General features: G+C 48.3%; 1 protein-coding gene across 1 annotated transcript; it reads right to left on the bottom strand.

Annotated features, from left to right (window-relative positions):
* Positions 1-3,755: 3,755 nt before the first annotated feature.
* LRRC74B (leucine rich repeat containing 74B) lies at positions 3,756-19,113 on the bottom strand. Its single transcript, XM_039242785.1, has 9 exons — positions 18,975-19,113; positions 17,543-17,685; positions 16,976-17,108; positions 15,758-15,964; positions 10,829-10,938; positions 9,839-9,954; positions 8,086-8,164; positions 6,261-6,356; positions 3,756-3,911 (listed from the first exon to the last, which is right to left on the bottom strand). Exons 1-9 carry the CDS (start codon positions 19,111-19,113, stop codon positions 3,756-3,758), a joined length of 1,179 nt encoding a protein of 392 aa, XP_039098716.1.
* Positions 19,114-19,310: the final 197 nt, after the last annotated feature.

The following is a 19,310-nucleotide window of genomic DNA, read 5'->3' as shown; positions in this document are numbered from 1 at the left end:
GCTCTTGGTGTCTTTTCTTATAAGGACACTAATCCTGGGGCACCTGGGTGGCTCAGTCGGTTAAGCATCCGACTTCAGCTCAGGTCACGGTTCGTGGGTTCGAGCCCTGCATCGGGCTCTGTGCTGACAGCTAGCCTGGAGCCTGTTTCAGATTCTGTGTCTCCCTCTCTCTCTGACCCTCCCCTGCTCATGCTGTCTCTCTCTCTCTCTCTCAGAAATAAACAAAAAACATTACAAATTTTTTTTAAAAATAAGGACACTAATCCTAGCAGATCAGAACCCCACCTTTATGACCTCATTTAACCTCAATTACCTCCTATCTCCAAATACAGTTGCACTGGGGGTTAGGGCTTCAACATAGGAATTTGGCAGGGGGACCCAATTAGTCTATAGCACCCTTCTTCTTCCTCACGGCTCCAGTCATCCCACATACATAACTGAATTGTAGACTGTATCATACGTTAAAGTACTATTTATTTTTTTGGTTTTAAAAGTAACACACATTCAGAGTAGAAAGTGTAGGAAATGAAGAATAATATAAAGAAAATAAAAACATCTCCAAACCCACACCTTATAGCTAAACAAAGTCTTTTTCCCCCTGTGTATATACACTTATACATGATTTGTACTCAATTTGGATCCAACAGTATAAATTTTTTTTGTTTTAGTAACAGCTTTCTTGAGATATGATTTGCATACCATACAATTTACTCATTTTTTAAAAGATTTTTTTGTTTTTGTTTTTAAGTAATCTGTACACTCAGTGTAAGGCTCAAACCCACAACCCTGAGGTCGAGTCACATGCTCTGCCAACCGAGCCAGCCAGGCGCCCCACAATTTACCCTTTTAAAATGGTGTACAATCCAGTGGTTTATAGTATATTCACAGAGTTGGGCAACCATCACCACAATCCATTTTAAAAATTAAAGTAGGTGACTTATTTAAGTTTATTTATTTATTTTGAGAGAGCATGAGCAGTGGAGGGGTGGAGAGAGAATCTCAAGCAGGCTTCACACTGTAAGTGTGGGGCCTGAAGCAAGACTCAAACCCACAAACCATGAGATCAGGACCTGAGCCAAAATCAAGAGTTGAATGCATAAGCGACTGAGCCACCCAGGCGCTCCATCACAATCCATTTTAGAACATTTTTATCATCTCAAAAAAAACCCATGGCCTTCCGCTGCCAACCTCCAGTCCCACCCATTTTCATAGCCTGAGGCAACCTCTTTTTTAAAATTTTATTTTAGAGAAAGAGAGTGTGTGTAGGAGATCAGGAGCAGAGCGAGTGAGCGAGAGAATCCCAAGCAGGCTCCATGCTCAGCCTGGAGCCAGACACAAAGCTCAATCCCCTGGGATCACAATCAGCTGAAATTAAGAGTCAGATTCTCGACCCACTGAGCCACACAGGCACCCCAGCCCTAGGCAACTTCTAATCACCTTTCTGTCATGATAGATTTGCCTATTCTGGACACTTCATATAAACACAGTCATATAATATGTGGTCTTTTGTAAATGGCTTCTTTCACATAGCATTATGTTTTCAAGGTTTGTTCATGTTTTAGCATGACACATTCCTCCTGATACATGATACATTCCTGTAGTAGCATGATCCTTCACTCCTGTTTTTTTTTTTAACGTTTTTATTTATTTCTGAGAGAGAGAGATATACAGCGTGAACAGGGGAGGGTCAGAGAGAGAGGGAGATATAGAATCTGAAGCAGGCTCCAGGCTCTGAGCTGGCAGTCAGCACAGAGCCCAAGGCGGGGCTCAAACTCACAAACCATGAGATCATGACCTGAGCCAAAGTTGGACGCTTAACTGACTGAGCCACCCAGGCTCCCCTTCACTCCTGTTTCTTGTAAACAGCTTTATCGAGCTATAATTCACATACCATACAATTCACTCATGTAAAGTATTAGTTACATTTGGTATATTCACAACATTGTGCAACCATTACCACACACAATTTTATTTTATTTTATTATTTTTAAAAAAAGTTTAGAAAAAAAATAAAAATAAAAAAATAAAAAAGGTTTAGGGCTTGCATTTTATTTATTTATTTTATTATTATTTTAATGTTTTATTTATTTTGGAGAGAGAGACAGTGTGAGCAAGGGAGGGTCAGAGAGAGAGGGAGACACAGAATCTGAAACAGGCTCCCGGCTCTGAGCCAGCTGTCAGCACAGAGCCCGATGCAGGGCTCGAACCCACGAACTGTGAGATCATGACCTGAGCCGAAGTTGGACGCTTAACCAACTGAGCCACCCAGGCGCCTCTTCCACACGCAATTTTAGAATGCTGTTGTCACCCCAAATTTCGTTTCTTTTTATGGCCAGATAATATTCCATTGTATGGGTATGCCATATTTTATTTTATTTTTTAATATTAATTTTATTTATTTTCAGAGAAAGAGAGAAAGAACAAGGGAGGGGCAGAGAGAGAGAGACTCCGAAGCAGGCTCTGCTCCACCAGCACACAGCAGAGACTGATAAAGGGCTCCATCCCAAGGTTTGTGAGCTCATGAACCATACCTTTCATAAGCTGAAATCAAAAGCCAGATACTCGTAGAAACTAATTTGACAATAAACTATTTGTAAAAAAAAAAAAAAAAAACACAAAAGCCAGATACTCAATTGACTACACCACCCATGCACCCCTATACCATATTTTATTTATCCTCCCATCAGTTGGTGGACATTTGTACTTTGTGGATATTATGAATAAAGCTGCTATGAACACATGTTTTCATTTCTCTATGACAGGAATTTCTGGGTCTATGATAAACTACAGGTCCAACCTTTTGAGGAACTGCCAGACAAACCGTGTGATTTTTTTTCAGTCCTGATTTTCTCTGAACATTAATCATGTGCGTTTTCATTAACTGTTAAATTGTTGAGTGTTCTTTGAACACTTGGCTTTTAATGTTTGCAGAGTTCCAAATCTTAACCAATCCCCTGTTATTGGGCATTTAGATTATTTCCAAATTTTGTATTATAAACAGCATTTCAGTGAACATATTTGGGCATCAACTTTTTGTGAAACTTTTTTAAATATTTATTTTTGAGAGAGAAAGAGAGAGAGCACAAGTGGGAGAGGAGCAGAGAGAGAGGGAGACATAGAACCCAAAGCAGGCTCCAGGCTCTGAGCTTTCAGCACACGAACTTAAACTCACGAACTGCAAGGTCATGACCTGAGCCAAAGTCAGATGCTTAACTGACTGAGCCACTCAGGCAACCTGGGCATCAATATTTGTATGCATCTCTGGTTATTTCTGAAAAGCAGATTAGTCAGACCATTGAATCAAAGAGTACAGGCAGATTTAAAGCTCTTCGTACATAAAACCTTCCAAAAAAGTTGTGTCAGTTTGCACTCCGGCAAGTTGAGTTTGGGAATGCCAGTCTCACACCACCTTATCTTTTCATGTATTTTGAAGTCACCAAGACAGGAACTTTAGACATCTTTGACCCCATACCCAGCTCAAAGTGTAGCACATAGCCACATAGTAACATAGTTCATGTTACACAAATTAGTGTGAGCAAAGGAAGGCCCAGGCACTGCATTAACAGAGGCCATGGGATGGAGACGAAGGTGCGAGTATCTGAGTCATCATGAAGACAGGCTCCACAGGACTTACCACCTGGCTGACATGGGAACCCACTGCAGAGTCAAGTGGTAATAAAGCATCATGAGGCCAAGAACTCTCCACATGGAAGTTGAAGTTGACCAATGTGAGATGAGGAAGTCATACACCACGGTCACTTAGGGACAGATGCTGGTAGGGATGGGGTGAAGACTGGTGGTGACTCCTTTTTGTACTCCACTCTGTGGGCAGCAGTCTTTATATGGAGTGCTGGAAGAATGACCTTCACTGAGCTAGCAAGGTCATCAAACTCTCTGTCCACTTGGATACCCTGAGAAGAAACCCATTACAAGGCAATACATTATCACCTTCTGAGAACTTCACTGTTTTTCACTTGTGCACACAAGGCTTTAAGAAAATCCTTAAGTCAGCTTCTCTACTATGGTTGACAATGTCAGTAGTCCCCAAACTATTAAAATAGAGAAGGGAAGGGGCTCTAGGAGAGCTCCTTGGAGCTTATGCCATTTCTTGATCTAGGGGCTGGTTGCATAGGTGTGTGCTGTTTGTGGAAATGGACACCCTGATCCATGTGCACTTTTCAGCATAAATGTTATTCCTCAATAACAAATGAAAAGCGTGGGGAGTGAGGGGAAGAATACTAGCACCAGTGGCATCTTTCTCTACCTTTTCTGTGAGCTCTGATATCTCATACCCTCTTCACAATGACCCTGGGTGGGAGATTTTAGCTCCATTTCACATAAAGGCAAGGCTGAGCCCTGGGAAGGGTTTTACATGAACTGTAAGGATTTAGTATTTCTTTAGGGGTGCCTGGGTGGCTTAGTCGGTTAAGCATCCGACTTTCGCTTAGGTCATGATCTTGCAGTTCGTGGGTTCAAGCCCCGCGTCAGGCTCTGTGCTGACTGCCAGCTCAGAGCCTGGAGCCTATTTCGGAGTCTGTGTCTCCCTCTCTCTCTGACCCTTCCCTGCTCACACTGTCTCTCTCTCCTAGAAATAAATAAAAATATTAAAAAAAAAAAGAAGTATTTCCTTTAAAACTGAAGAGTATCTAGGCTAGGGAGATTAGACTAATAACAGTTAAGGGACAGGAAAATGGAATATTGCATCTAGACAAGTGTTGCTTTCCAATTCAGAAGATCCCATGTTGATGGACTCAGGATTTGGTCCCAGGCCTGATTCCAAAGTCTGTGGTGTTCCCGTTACACCGAAAGCTTCTGCTAATAACCATACATTATATTGAATAAGCATGTATTTTTGCAGAACAGTTTCACATATAATTCCTTTTGTTTAAATGATGGAACCCAGTGCTGTCAGAAATTCTCAGAGCAGGAGGAACATGGTCAAGGCATGCTAATCTCTGGCTTTGGAGTAGTAGAAACTGGGCAGGCAGAAGGAAGAAATAAGGAAACAATAAACAATAAGAAGAAGGAAGCATCATCATTTGTCCCAAACCTGAAGGATTAGAAATGTAAAAACGTCTCTGGAAAGGCTTTGACTCAAATCTTGTTTTAAATAAACCAGGGTTAGAATAAGCAGTGATTTGTGACTAGACTTTTAATAACTTGTATTTGGAGATTCTCTCCTTAATGTTTAACTGCATATATCATTTTCTATATTTTTAAGTTTATTTATTTTGAGAGAGATAGAGAGAGAGAGTGCAGGGGAGGGGAAGACAGAGGGAGAGAGAGAATCCCAAGCAGGCTCCCTCTTTTCAGTACAGAGCCCAACATGGGGCTTGATCCATGAACCGTGAGACCATGACCTGAGCCAAAAGCAAGAGTCAGACACTTGACCAACTGAGCCATCCAGGTGCCCTGAATTTTCTATATTAAAAAGGAACAATTGAGATGCAGTTTGTTGAGAATCTGACTCTTGATTTCAGCTCAGGCCATGATCCCAAGGTCGTGGGACCAAGCCCTGTGTCAGGATCCATGCATGGAGCCTGCCTAAGATTCTCTCTCTCTCTCCTTTTGCTCCTCCTCCCCCCAAAAAGCACAACTGAATGAAAAAGAGTCTTAATCTCCCTCAAAGTCACATGAGTGAATCTTCCAGCACCAATATCCACCTGTAGGCAGAATAGGGCAGAGAGTGAGGTGGGGGCGCTTGTAAGTACTGAGTCTGCAAATCCAAACATCAGTGAACAGTGAGCTTTGTGTCCTCTGAGCCAGTTCCCTCTCAGACAATGAAGAACACAGGCAGAGTTCAGAGGTGAGACCACAGCGGTATCCTCCCAGTCAGGAGTGGAAATAAAGCCACAGTGGCATTGTGGCCCTCCATTCAGGCCTGGGGTTGAACTCAGACTTAGCCACACTAAGTACCTGGGCAGGACACCCTCTTTCTGTAATTCCTACTTTCTTCCTCTAAATGATAACTCATGGGGCTATTGGAAGGATCACAGATGAGATTTATGAAAAGCTCTTTTTTTTTTAATGTTTTTTACTTATTTCTGGGAGAAAGAGTGAGAGAGAGCGTGAGCAGGGGAGGGTCAGAGACAGAGGGAGACATGGAATCTGAAGCAGGCTCCATGCTCTGAGCTAACTATCAGCACAGAGTCCAACACAGGACTTGAACCCACAAACCGTGAGATCATGGCCTGAGCCAAAGTCGGACATGTAACCAACTGAGCCACCCAGGTGCCCCAAGATTTATAAAAAGCTCTTACAGAGAAATCCAGCAGTTCTAGGGCAGACGCTGGATTATCCCGGACAGACTTTAGAACTCCAAAGCAGCCTTCACCTCGCATGGGATTCCTGGACACCTGAGAAACACACACAATTGAGAAAAACTGAGCCAAGGGAGGCTGGAGGTGGAGCAAGTCAAAAGGGAGGGATTCCTCTTCTTTGATGACAAGTGGCTCAGGACAACTCCACTGTCTCAGCTCAGAAGTTGTCTCCACTCACAGAATACCCTGGGTGAGGCTGTGAGGCCAGGGAAGAGAGGAAGGGAGTATGCACTGGCTGAGCACCCACCATATGCCAAAATCTGGGCTGGGTGCCAAAGATACGGACACACAAGGCACAGCCCTGCCTTAAAGGAATTCCTTAAAGGAATTCACCCATCATGGAAAGGAGAGGAAAAAGAAGCATCATGAAAATGCAGTGTGATAAGTGCAGTGAGAGTGTGCATCAGCTCTTCTGGGGAGGTGAAGGTTAGGCACCTGCACTGAGCTTTACAGGTGAGGTGGGCAGACCTGGGTATTTCAGCAAGAAGAGCAGGAGGAGCTAAATAAAGGGGAGAAATTGCACCATGTGCAGAGAATTCAGAGAAGTTTGGGGTGAGAGAATGAGCAGAGGGGTTATGGCAGAGCCCAGAGCCCAATATGCTGTGAATGACGTACTACTAACCTTGGATTTATCCAGAGGGAGCCACTGACAGGTTTAAAGCAAGGAGGGACAGGAGCATGTTCCTGGTTTAGAAAGATCACCTGGTAGGTGAGAAGGAAGGGCCACAAATGGGAAACTCACAGGTTAACAGAACATGAGGGGAAGTGAGAAGGAAGAGCAGACAGCCTGAGCACCTTGCAGAAAGTAAGATGAAGGATGGAAGGCAAGGCAAAGGGAGGGGTGAGCACTGGGCCCCTGCTTTTGACTCAGTGAAGAGCCCCTCCCCCCACCAAGAGAGAGAGGGGATGCCTTCAGGTTGTGCTTTATGCCCATTGGGACGTCCAGGGGATGGTCCAGCAGGTGGCTATAAATGGGGATCCAGAGCTTAAGAGAGGTCTGGGCTGCAGGGGGAGAGTGGATGGGAGGGCTTCAGGGGGCTCTTCTTTTTTGTTAATGTTTATTTATTTTTGAGAGAGAGAGCATGAGCGGGGAGAGGCCGAGAGAGGACACAGAAGATCTAAAGTGGGCTTTGTACTAACAGCAGAGAGACTGATGTGGGGCTTGAACTCATGAACCATGAGATCATGACCTGAGCTGAAGTCTGATGCTAAACCGACTGAGCCACCCAGGTGCCCACGGGGGGCTCTCCTGCCAGTTGATGGAGCTGAGAGCCAGGCAGGGCTGGATGCCCCCCTGGACCTGGCAGTACTATTCTCGGAGCACAGTGGCCCTCTTAGGCTCCACCTTCCATTGCACCCTCCCTTTTCCTACCCGACTGGCAACCCTGAAAGAAGGGAACCCCCTGCTGTCACACAAGGCCTCAGGTAGGGCTGAGCATGGCCAACGGTACAGCTGGGTTGACCCAGTGAGCTGAGAAGGAGCAAGGCCAGCTGGGAGGTGGGGGTGACACTGCTGGGGCAGGAGGGAAGGATGGATGAGGGAGAAGTCGGAAGAAGTGCCGGGGTCAGGCCAGAGGCGGGTGAGGGAACGGCAAGGGAAAGAAGTGGTCACAGGGGGAAGCCAGGAGGCCCCCTCCTTCATCTGGGCTCTAGAAATTTCATGCCCCACTGCCACTAGTGTGGGGAGATGCAGCAGAGGAGAGATCTGTGTGGACACATACAGGCAGGTCTATGCTGGGGCTTCCCCCATCAGGCTAGCACTCACAACAAGAATCCTCAGTGTCTGGTTGACCCGGAGGCCCAGGCCCAGGCTCAAGGCTCCCACTGCAGAAATACGGTTGTTGCTGCAAGAGAAAGACACATGCATTTTGCTACCTTCTGAGCAGCTGTGAAGAGCCAGACGGTCCCAGGGTCCCAGCTGGTGTTGCTGGTGCATCCACCTGGTTGGGCTTCATGTTCCAGCCTCCACTGATGCCCCAGGAGCCCTGGGCAGGTCAGTATGTAAAAGCCGGTAACAAACCTGCTTCACCGGAGGTTCCCAGTGTTGTGGGAGATCACTCAGCAAGCACACCTGGAGCATCCCTCCCCCACTCCCCCCTCACCCCCCCCACCCCACACCACCCCAGTGAGGCCAGGTGCTGCTCCCCGGTCCTCAGAGCTCAGCAGGTCCTCCTGCATGTTCTGCCCTAGTTGGCTCTCCATTCTTTCACCATGACACTGTCTATTCTGGAAACCACCCAGCTCCCTCCCCACGTTTTCTCCTCCTGCTGGTCAAGAAGGACCTAAACTCTGGCCCAGCACCTCTCTTGGCCCCTTTATCTCCAAGCCAGTCCCACATCCCTCTGACTTCTCAGACCCCGGCGCTGGCTCCAATTTCAGCATGTCTTGTGGTGCTGTCCTCTGGCCTTGGCTCCTTCCATGGGGAAGAAAGGGACAGGATTGCAGCAGACACAGTCTGCTCACTCCAGCAGTCCCCTGGGGAAGGGCTCAGCCACAGCACGCCAGGACCTGTTGGGCTTCTGCCTCTTTCTTTCCCTGTGGTTTGCAGGCCCTGCCCTGGTTACCTGCTGTAGGCTGGGGCCCTGCGGGGGCCTAGAGGAGCAACTCATACATGGTAGGCACCCAGCAGCCATGTGCTGACCAGAGCATGCGAGCACCCACCGCATACCAGGCTCTGCTGAAGACTTTTTTCAGGTTTTATTTTTAAGTAATCTCTATACCTAATGTGGGGCTCAAACTCACAACTCTGAGATCAAGAGTCACATGCTCTATTGACTGAGTCAGCCAGGCACTCTCCCTCTTTTTTCTTTTAGAGAGAGGGAGAGCATGAGTGGAGGAGGGGGTCAGTGGAAGAGAGAGAGAGAGAGAGAGACTTTTTAAGTGAAGATGTTTTACATGTATGTTTTCATTAGCAGCCCCCATCTGTCTGTCAGGAATTATGAACTCCAAGGTACAAATGCTGAACTTGAGGTGCACCTGGTTGGCTCAGTTGAATTAGCCCATGGCTGTTGATCTTGGGGTCATGAGTTTGAACCCCTTGTAGGGTGGTAGGGTATAGAGATTACTTAAATAAAAAAATTTTAATGTTTTTTTATTTATTTTTGAGAGAGAGAGACAGAGACAGAGACCGCATGAGCAGAGGAGGGTCAGAGAGAGAGACACACAGAATCCAAAGACGAACTCCAAGCCCTGAGCTAGCTGTCAGCAGAGCCTGACGTGGGGCATGAACCCACGAACCATGAGATCATGACCTGAGTTGAAGTCAGACGCTTAACTGACTGAGCCACCCAGGCGCCTTTAAATAAATTTTTTTAACTTAAAAAAAAAATCCAAATGCTGACTTGAGTGAGAAGGATGGAGCTGGGTGCTCTTGGATTGTGGCTCGGCCCATCATGGGTAAACTGTGGTAGGTTGGGAGTTGTTAAGGTGGTAAACAGCAGCAGGATCACAGAGTCTCTAGTCCCTCAGGTGGCTATGGACCTGGAGACTGTGACACAAGGCCACCCTGTGTGCCTCACCTCATGTTAAGTTCCTCCAACACATTGTTGGTCTTAAGTGCCTCACCCACTGCAGATGCTCCAGGATCTCCAAAGCCATTGTATGAGATGTCCAGGACTCTCAGGAAGATGTTTGCCTAGAATGCAAAAGAGTGAAGCCAGGAGACCACCTGTAAAGTGGAGAAAGCCAGAGCCCAGGAGGCCCAGGGTACAAAAAAGCATGGATTGAGAGCAGGTCAGAGGTTCCTAGTAAGAGTCTTATGGCTTGGAAGATGGTGACGGGGAGAACCAAATGTCTGGAAGCACAGCACTGAGGGTGGGTGTGGGGAGTGGGGCTCAAGGGCCGGTACTCGGAGACACAGAGCAGGATCCTAGAGGGGCTCCAGTGAAGAGCTCTTGGGGGTCTGTGATGGGAGAAGGGCAGGAGCTTGTGGGCGCACTGGGAAGACAGAGCCTGACATATTACCCTGTGGGGCAGGATCCCCAGGTCAGCCCCTGGGGGGGGGCAAGGCAGCTGCTGCCATTCTCTGAGGAGGACCCCACAAAGTTAGCCAGCACTGGGGGCATCCTGGCAGGGGCTAGGAGTCACCCATTCCCAAGGCTTATGAACCACAACATCCAAGGAAGCAGGTAGGATGTTTAAGAGTGTATGCTGGGACCCAAGGATGTAGGGCTGTCACCTCCAGGAAGCACCTGCATATGCCCATAGCAGGCATGTGTCACCAGACTGCACGATGCCCCCCACCAGCCATTTGTCTGTAATATCTGGAGAAGTCGTGCAACATTCAACTGCAGACTCTTCAGTAAATGACACAAGAGTGAGCATGATATATTTGAGTCATGAAATGGGGCTGGGAAAATTAAAGTCACCAAACAAAATATTCTTTAAGCTCTGCTTGAAAGATCCAAGGCTCATTTATGAAGAGTTGCAAAGATAAGAAGCTGGCACCTGGGAGACCTGTCCTCACAGGACAGGTGGGAAGGGCAGATGGGGGACAGAGGTGTTCATACCTCAAGTCCCCTGGCAAAGGCTACAGCTCCTGGTCCTCGAAGGTGATTCCAGCTTATATTAAGCTCGGTGAGTCCTGTATTTTCTGCTAGGGCTGGTCCGAGCATCTCCCCTTCAGAAACACCAAGACAGCTCTTATTCACTGTGTTCTTTCCTTCAAAAAGTGATACTGATGACTGCTGTGTGCCAGGGTCTCCACCGGGCACAATGGTCACCAAGTTGAACCCAATATGGGCCCGCCCTGACCTCAAAGAATTCACATTTAATGGAGGAGATGCAGTTGACCCTTGAATAACACATGGGTTAGGGACGCCAAACCCCTGTGCAGTCAATAATCTGTGTATAACTTTGACTCCCACAAACCTCAACTACTAACAGCCTACTGCTATTAGACCTTAGAAAGAAGAAAGACTTTACTGAGAATGTAAAGTGTTGATTAACACATATTTTGTATGTTATATATATTATATGCTATATTCTTACAATAAAGTAACCTGAAGAAAATATTTATTATTATTATTTCAAGTGTTTATTTTTGAAAGAGTCAGAGAGCGAGCAGGGGAAGGGCAGAAAGAGAGGGAGACATAGAATTTGAAGCAGGCTCCAGGCTCTGAGCTGTCAGCACTGAGCTCAACATGGGGCTTGAACTCATGAATGGTGAGATCATGACCTGAGCTGAAGTCAGACACTCAACCAACTGAGCTATCCAGGTGCCCCACGTGCAGAAAATATTATTAAGAAACTTATGGGGGGGGTGCCTATGTGGCTCAGCTGGTCGAGCATCTGAGTCTTGATTTCTGGTCAGGTCACGATCTCGTGGTTTGCGAGATCAAGACCAGTGTTGGGCTCTGTGATGACAGCATGGAACCTGCTTGGGATTCTCTCTCCCCAGTCTCTGCCCCTCTCTTGCTTACACACATGCTCTCTCTCTCTCTCTAAAAATAAATAAATAAAAGTAAAAAAAAAAAAAGAAAGAAAATCATAGGAGGAAATACACTTACAATACTGTACTGTATTTATTTGAAAAATGTGTATAAATGGACCCACGCAGTTCAAATTCACGTTGTTCAAATGTAAATACAAATTAATGGGATGTGAGACTGCAAACGGGGATGTGTGGGAACAGGGTGGGGACTCTGTTTTGAGGGGTTCAGGAAAGTGAGGAAAAAAGAGATACCCTTGAAGACTGAGGGACTCACCACGTGTGTGTGCACGCACAGTGGAGAACAGACACAGGAAAGAGCAAATGTGTAGAAGCATGTGGGAGCACAGAGCACTTGAGGAAATGCCCACAGGTCTGGTGGGTGGGGGGAAGCCAGTGAAATAAGGTAGTGATGATGGACACTGGAGAGATGCTGAGAGGCCATCAATGCTGGGCCAAGGCTTTTGGACACAAACTGATTAGTGGTGAGTAGGCAGAGAGAGCTTTAAAAAATGACAAGGCTAGGCTCCTTATTGGCAGATGTAGGGCATGGACTGGGATGGGCAGGGGCAGAGGTTAGAACCCAGGGCACCAGTTTGAAGGCTTGTGCCATAGTCTATAGGCAAAAGGTGACAAGGCTGGTGCAGTTGTGTGGAGAGGAGGCACCTGTGGTAGAGAAAGGAATGAGGGAGCACTGCAGGGTAAGAAACATTGAGAGATTTTTGCATGTAAAATGGAGAGAAGCTCCACCCACCCATCATACTGTCTACTCTGTCAGCATTTGGCCGGTCTGACCTGCTCCTATGCCTCTGGGCTGTCCCCCTGTATAGAACTGTTGACCTCCTTCTTCACCTGGCTAACAGCTCCTCATCCTTCTAACCTAGGTTCACGGCATTAGAAAACCTTGCTTATCCAGCTGGGCTAGGCTGCCTCAGGCCTCATGTCCACTGTGCTTCTAGCCTTCCAGGCTCTGGTCTCTTTACCTAGCCAGTCTGTCCCATCAGCCTAGGAGTCCCTGAAGAATATCAATTTGACCTCCCTCCATGGTCTCAGATCCTCTTGCAGGTTTAGTGAGGCTAGTTTGAAGAAATGGACAGAAGAAAAACAGATGTGCTAATTGAGCAGAACTAGCCTGCTTGGGGGAGGGTGGCGCCTGGCTGGCTCAGTCAGTAGAGTATGCAACTCTTGATCTATGGGTTGTGAGTTCAAGCCCCACACTGGATGTAGAAGTTACTTAAATATAAAATCTTGTTTAAGTTTATTTATTTATTTTGAGAGAGGGAGAGAGTGAGCAAGGGAGAGGCAGAGAGAGAGAGGGAAAGAGAGAATCCCAAGCAGGCTCCACACTGTCAGCTCAGAGCCTGATTCAGGGCTCAATCCCACTAACTGTAAGAGCAAGACCTGTGCCGAAATCAAGAGTCAGACGCACCACCTACTGAACCACTCAGGTGCCCCAAAAATAAAGTCTTGAAAAATGAAAGAAAAAAAAAAAGGAGAAGGGAGAGAGGGAGGGAGGAAGGGAGGGAGGAAGGGAGGGAGGGAGGGAGGGAGGGAGGGAGGGAGGGAGGGAGGGAGGGAGGGAGGGAGGGAGGGAGNGAGGAAGGAAGGAAGGAAGGAAGGAAGGAAGGAAGGAAGGAAGGAAGGAAGGAAGGAAGGAAGGAAGGAAGGAAGGAAGGAAGGAAGGAAGGAAGGAAGGAAACTAGCTTGTTCCCAGGACAGGACCCACTGCAAAAAGATGTTTTAGCACCTTGGAGAGCTCCCTGCAAGGCTGCTAGGACTCCCAGTGATGCCTTCCTGAGAATAGGACTCTGGATTCCATGCCTGGCACTGGGTCTGACACTGCAAGTTCTCATATACAGGTAGGCACTTTCCTCCTTCTTCAGACATGTCTAGGGCTGGGAAGAGAAAGTGATGGTCCCCACTTGTAGGGAAGCCCCTCTTTCTGAACAACTAGAGGGTGAGGAGATTCTTCAACATGCATGATTGGCCTCTTGAAATTCCAATACTTGGTCTACATGGCCTCTGCAGCCAACTATGAGGCAGGTGCTACCTCGCCATGGGTCAGATCGGGAGATTGAGACCCAAGCTCTTCACCCCTCAAGGGAGTTGGTCCCACCCACAGGTCCCCACTTAGGGAAACAAAATATCCTGCTGAGTTTGTACTTTTCCAAGATGAAGACCTCCATACCCCATATTTGTGCAGCCTTCACAGAACCTTAGCTTCCAGCCCTCTCTATCCTGGCTGCTTCTCTGGTGCCTACCTTTTCACTGTGAAGATCTGAGAGACATCTATACTTAGTTCTTTGGAAGTCTAAAATAAGCTTCTCTCTCTCTCTCTCTCTTAATTTTTAAAAATGTTTTACTTATTTTTGAGACAGAGAGACAGCATGAGTGGAGGAGGGTTAGATAAAGAGGGAGACACAGAATCTGAAGACAGGCTCCAGGCTCTGATGTCAGCACAGAGCCTGACGCGGGGCTCAAACCCACAAACCGTGAGATCATGACCTGAGCTGAAGTCGGGCGCTCAACCGACTGAGCCACCCAGGCGCCCCTCTCTCTTTTTTAAAGTTTATTTATTTTTGGGAGAGGTAGCAGGGAAGGGGCAGAGAGAGAGGAAGCCATAGGATCCAAAGTGGGCTCCATGATGACAGTAGAGAGCCTGATACAGAACTTGAACTTAGGAACCACAAGATCATGGCCTGAGCCGAAGTCAGATGATTAACTGACTGAGCCACCCAGGTGCCCCTGAACTTCTCTTTTAATTTCATAGACTTCTCATGACAATTTTCATAGAAGGGGGGCACCTGGGTGGCTTCGTTTGTTAAGCAGCTGACTTCAGCTGAGGTCATGATCTAACAGTTCATGGGTTTGAGCTCTGCATTGGGCTCTGTGCTGACAGCTCGGAGTCTGGAGGCTGCTTCAGATTCTGTCTCTGTCTCTGTCTGTCTGTCTCTCTGTCTCTCTCTCTCACTCACTCAAAAAAGGATAATTTTCTTAGAAGGTAAATTGCTCTCTGGCAGTTAAATTCTAAGGCTGATTCTCAAAGGCCAAGGCTGGTACCACTCCCACTCTAAGCAGCTTGAGACAGAAAAGTGATTCCCAAACTTTCTTGATCAGACAAATCTGGCATACCCATTAAAATATAGATGCATGGGCATTCCCCCCAACCAACATTCTGATTCAGTAGGCTCAGGGCCCAGGAATTTGTATTCCTAACCCAGGGACCTGAGTGATTTATGTAATTGATTGGAGTGGCTGAGGACAGACAGAAGTGCATGCTCCTGTCAAAGGTGATAGCCTGTGCAAAGGCCCCGGGGCATGAGAGAAAGTGGTGAGATCAAGAAATCCTATCAATGTCTTCCACAGCACTTGAAATAAAATCTTCATGCCTTTTGCCAAGATTTGTAGGCCTGAAGCTTTCCATTGCCTCTTCACCTCACAGCTTGCCCCTCTCTCCTGGCTCACTAGCCCAGTCACACTGGTGTCTATACGTCTGAGAAATAAGCCTGCATGTTTACTGTTCCTCTGCTTTAAATTCTCTCTCTCTCTCTCTCTCTCTCTCTCTCTCTCTCTGGTCTTGCTATTGCTGATTCCTTCCCACTCTGCACATTTCAGCTTAAATGTCATCTCACAAAGCCCTCCTCAACCACCTCTCTACAGCAAGGGGCCACCATTCTTCTCTAGAATCATTTCCTGTTTATTTTGTTGCACCAATAATTGCGGAGAGTTATCTTGTTAACATGTGTTCCTTGAAGCCAGGAACTTTGTTTTGTTCACAACTGGGTCCCTAGTGGCTAAATCAGCACCCAGCACATGCAGCAGCAGGCCATGAATATCTGTGGAATGGATTAAGGGTTCTATGTGGAAGGAGAGGGAGAGGGGTTAAAGTGGAACACAGGAAATGTGAGTCAGAGTATGAATGTTCAGAATGGTCCTATCAACCTTCACCCACCCCTGCCCCAGGAAGATGGACTCAAGTGTCCCCATGGTGATCCTGGCCAAACGTTACCTGCTTGGTCATTCAGCTGGTTATAGCTCAGGTCCAGGGATTTCAGGCCTGTGTGGGCCAGCAGGAATTCAGCAAGGTATGGAGCTGCCTGCTCATCCATGCCATTCCCTGCCAGCTGTATCCTCTGCATGGTTGGGTTCACCATGAGGGCAGCACAGACAGCCCGGGCTCCCACGGCTCCCAGCTGGTTCTCTGACAGGTCCACATCTAGGGGTCAGTGCCACTTCTCAATCAGTGGGATCCAAAGCCAGGCACCACCCTCTTCCACCTTCCTCTAGCCCCCAAACCTCCCATTCTGAGGCAGCAGAAGGGGATTTGCAGCTCAACTGTCCTGGGGTTCATTGGTAACTCTGTGACTCCTCAGCTGTATCCCTCCAGGTCCCAGACAACTTCTCTGATGCCCACACATCCACAAGCTTCTTTGTCGAGGGGTTAAAACTGCCTACTTCGGGGCGCCTGGGTGGCTCAGTCAGTTAAGTGTCCAACTTCAGCTCAGGTCATGATCTCACAGTTCGTGGGTTCGAGCTCTGCATCGGGCTCTGTGCTGACAGCTCAGCTCAGAGCCTGGAGCCTGTTTCAGATTCTGTGTCTCCCTCTCTCTGACCCTCCCCTGCTCACGCTGTCTCTATCTCTCTCAGAAATAAATAAAAAATTTAAAAAAAAAAAAACTGATGCATTTCTGGGAACTGGTGATGAGAGCCCAGATGGCCATGCATGAAGCATGTCACATATGCAGTTTCATTTAATACTCAGTACAACTCTAAGGGCTAAGTGGTATTGTTGGGGCCATTTCACAGATTGAAAACTAAGACTTAGTGAGGTTGAGCAGCTTGCCCAGGGTCATCCTTGGTAGAGGGTGGCTCACCAGTGGGAGAGGTGGCATTTGCATCTAGCTAGCCCCCCTTCCTTCCCACCCAGCCCTCCACCCTCTCACACTGTCATCCTTTGGCTCTCTCACCCTACATTTAGGTAATGGGAGGCCACCATATGGGGGGGGTGCTGGCCGGCCGAGGATGGGGGCCGAGGAGAGGAGTAGTGTCCAGCATTGGGGACACCACAAAGGTTCTAACTCAACCCCCATCAACCCCAACCTATGTTAAGGCCCCTGCCCCAGCAACACCAACAGGCCCCAAGTGAGAAGGCCTGGCTATGGGGGTAGCCCACACCCCTCAGGAAAAGGACTCAAATCTGTCCACCAGCCTCAGGCTCAGCACCTACCACAAATGCTGCTGCTTTTGCTCAGGGCACCTGCCAGGGCCTCCGCACCAGCCCCACAGAGCCCATTGTCTCGAAGGTCCAGCTGCTTGACATAGGGATTGGAGTTCAGTGCAGAAGCCAGAGCCCGGGCACCCTGGGACAAAGAGAGACCTGAGGGGCCTGGTCCTTCCCAGGAGTGAAGGCCCCAGACACAGCTAGCTACGACCTAGCTTGTTTCCAGGACTCAGCCTACCTGGTGCCCTCCAACTGGAAAGCTCTTTTCTTCCCACATGCCCAGGCAACACCTGCTTCTCCTTTTAGGCTCCACCCAGATATCACTTCCTGGAGCCTTCCCTGACTGCCCCTGCTCAGCAGGCTAGAGGCTCCCTGCAGGCCCCTCAACCCTTACATTGAATTCTGTCATAGCCCCGATCCTACCTATCACCCAGATACAGGGGATGGGACATGCCTGGCACACAGCAAAGCTAGGGAGTGTGTGGTATGGGCTCAGGAAGGGGCCACTCCCATGGCTGCTGCCTCCCAGGTCCTTTTCCTCCAAGCCTGACCCTGGGGTCTCCCCAGGGTTACCTGGGGGCCTAGGCCACGGTGCCGCAGGTTCAGCTCTGGGGCGTTCCCTTGGCGCAGAAAGCAGGAGGCGGGCACAACTCTATTGGCTTGGCAAGACCTCAGGTAGAGAGTATCCTTGACCAGTTCTCCAGGCCCATGGATGCCTGATAGGAGACAGGGAGATGATGAATGTGGGTCCTTCCCTAGACACAGCCACCTCCTCCCCTACCCTCTGTCACCATCCAGGCCTGTGCTTCCCTGTAGAAGCATTTCTTCCTCTGCTAGAAGAGACTGAGGCTCAGAGAAAGCAAATCCTTTCCCTAAAGTCACACAGCTAGTAGTAGCTAGTCTGGGCAGAGCCAGGATTAGGACCCCGTCTGTCTGACGCCAAAGTGCATGCTGTGTGTTTTCCACTGGATTGCAGAACACATGTTTTGTGAACATTTTATGGGGGAAGAAACTGAAACAATTCTGTTTTATACATTCATTAACTTAGTTGTTCCTATGGGTTGGGAAAGCCCAGCCCTGATCCCATTTCTGGGTAGGACACCCCTTCTTACACTGTTGGTGGGGTTTTCGCATTTTAACATCACTTTGGAGGTGTTTTCTTATTTATTTTAAAGTTCATTTATTTATTTTTAAGAGAGAAAGAGAGAGTCGGGGAAAGGCGGAGAGAGAAAGAGAGACTCCCAAGAAGGCTCTACACTGTCAGCTTAGAGCCTGACTTGGGACTCAATCCCACAAACTGTGAGATCATGACCTGAGCCGAAATCGAGTCTGAAGTTTAATAACCAACAAGAACCAGTCGGGCACCCCTCTTTTTAAAAAATATTTTATTTTTAAGTAATTTCTACATCTAAGGTGGGACTCAAACTCACAACCACAAGATCAAGAGTCCTCTACTCCATCTACTGAGCCAGCCAGGTGCCCCTGGAAGCGTTTTCTTTTCCTTCCTTCCTTTCCTCCCTCCTTCCTTCCTTCCTTCCTTCCTTCCTTCCTTCCTTCCTTCCTTCCTTCCATTTATTTACTTTGAGAGAGACAGAGACAGTTTGAGCCGGGGAGGGGTAGAGAGAGAGAGGGAGAGAAAGAGAGAATCCCAAGCAAGCTCCGCACTGTTAGCCCAGAGCCTGATGCAGGCCTTGAACTCGAACTCAGGAAACGGTGAGATCAGGACCTGAGTGGAAATCAAGAGTGGGACACTTAACTGACTCACCACCCAAGCGCCCCTTGAGCCGTTTTCTAAAGATGGAACTCCTGATGCCGCCAGGAGCATTGTGGGGAGGGCACAGGGCTGGAGAGACCACAGGCTGTCCCGAAGGAGTCCCACGAAGGGGTGCGCTCTCTTCTGGACAGGGGTCCCTGCCTGTTTGGCCCCAGCCTGCCCTCTCCAACCCTGCGGGAGAAGCTCCTCAGTTGGGGAGACAGGCCTGCCCCTATCCCTGCCCGGGAGCACCTTCCGTCTCCTGGTCGGAGTCTGAATCAACTTCCGAACGCTTCTCAGCCTCCGGGGCCCCTGCAAGACGCCCAGCGGCCGCTGCCGCCCCCTCCTCCTGGTCTTCATTCTCCCCAGGCCTCTTGTAGGGACCCCTCATGGTTATGCCCATTTTTCAGTCGCAGCAATGAGGCGGAAACTGAGCAGCACAGCAACTCGAGCGCTGCCCTGGGATGTGGGCGGACCCTCCGGCAGCATCGACCAATTGGATATGTTGTGCAGCAAACAGGCGCCCGCTACAGCCAATAGAAACGCTCCTCTCCCGACAGCCGTCGTCTGGGCAACCCAGGTGTTGTT

The sequence above is a fragment of the Hyaena hyaena genome, unplaced genomic scaffold, assembly GCF_003009895.1.
Source record: "Hyaena hyaena isolate Hyena2069 unplaced genomic scaffold, ASM300989v1 scaffold_219, whole genome shotgun sequence".
Taxonomy (NCBI): domain Eukaryota; kingdom Metazoa; phylum Chordata; class Mammalia; order Carnivora; family Hyaenidae; genus Hyaena; species Hyaena hyaena.
The sequence above is the reverse complement of the archived record's forward strand: the minus strand, read 5'-3'. Positions and strand labels throughout refer to the sequence as shown.

What these genes read in the sequence shown, in the direction of transcription:
- LRRC74B (XM_039242785.1), bottom strand. Translation starts at nt 19,113, where the DNA reads ATGAGGGGTCCCTACAAGAGGCCTGGGGAGAATGAAGACCAGGAGGAG. An exon ending in ACCGTGGCCTAGGCCCCCAG is followed by an intron (nt 17,109 to 17,542) that starts GTAACCCTGGGG and finishes TCTTTGTCCCAG; the next exon opens with GGTGCCCGGGCTCTGGCTTC. An exon ending in CAAAAGCAGCAGCATTTGTG is followed by an intron (nt 15,965 to 16,975) that starts GTAGGTGCTGAG and finishes ACTGACCCCTAG; the next exon opens with ATGTGGACCTGTCAGAGAAC.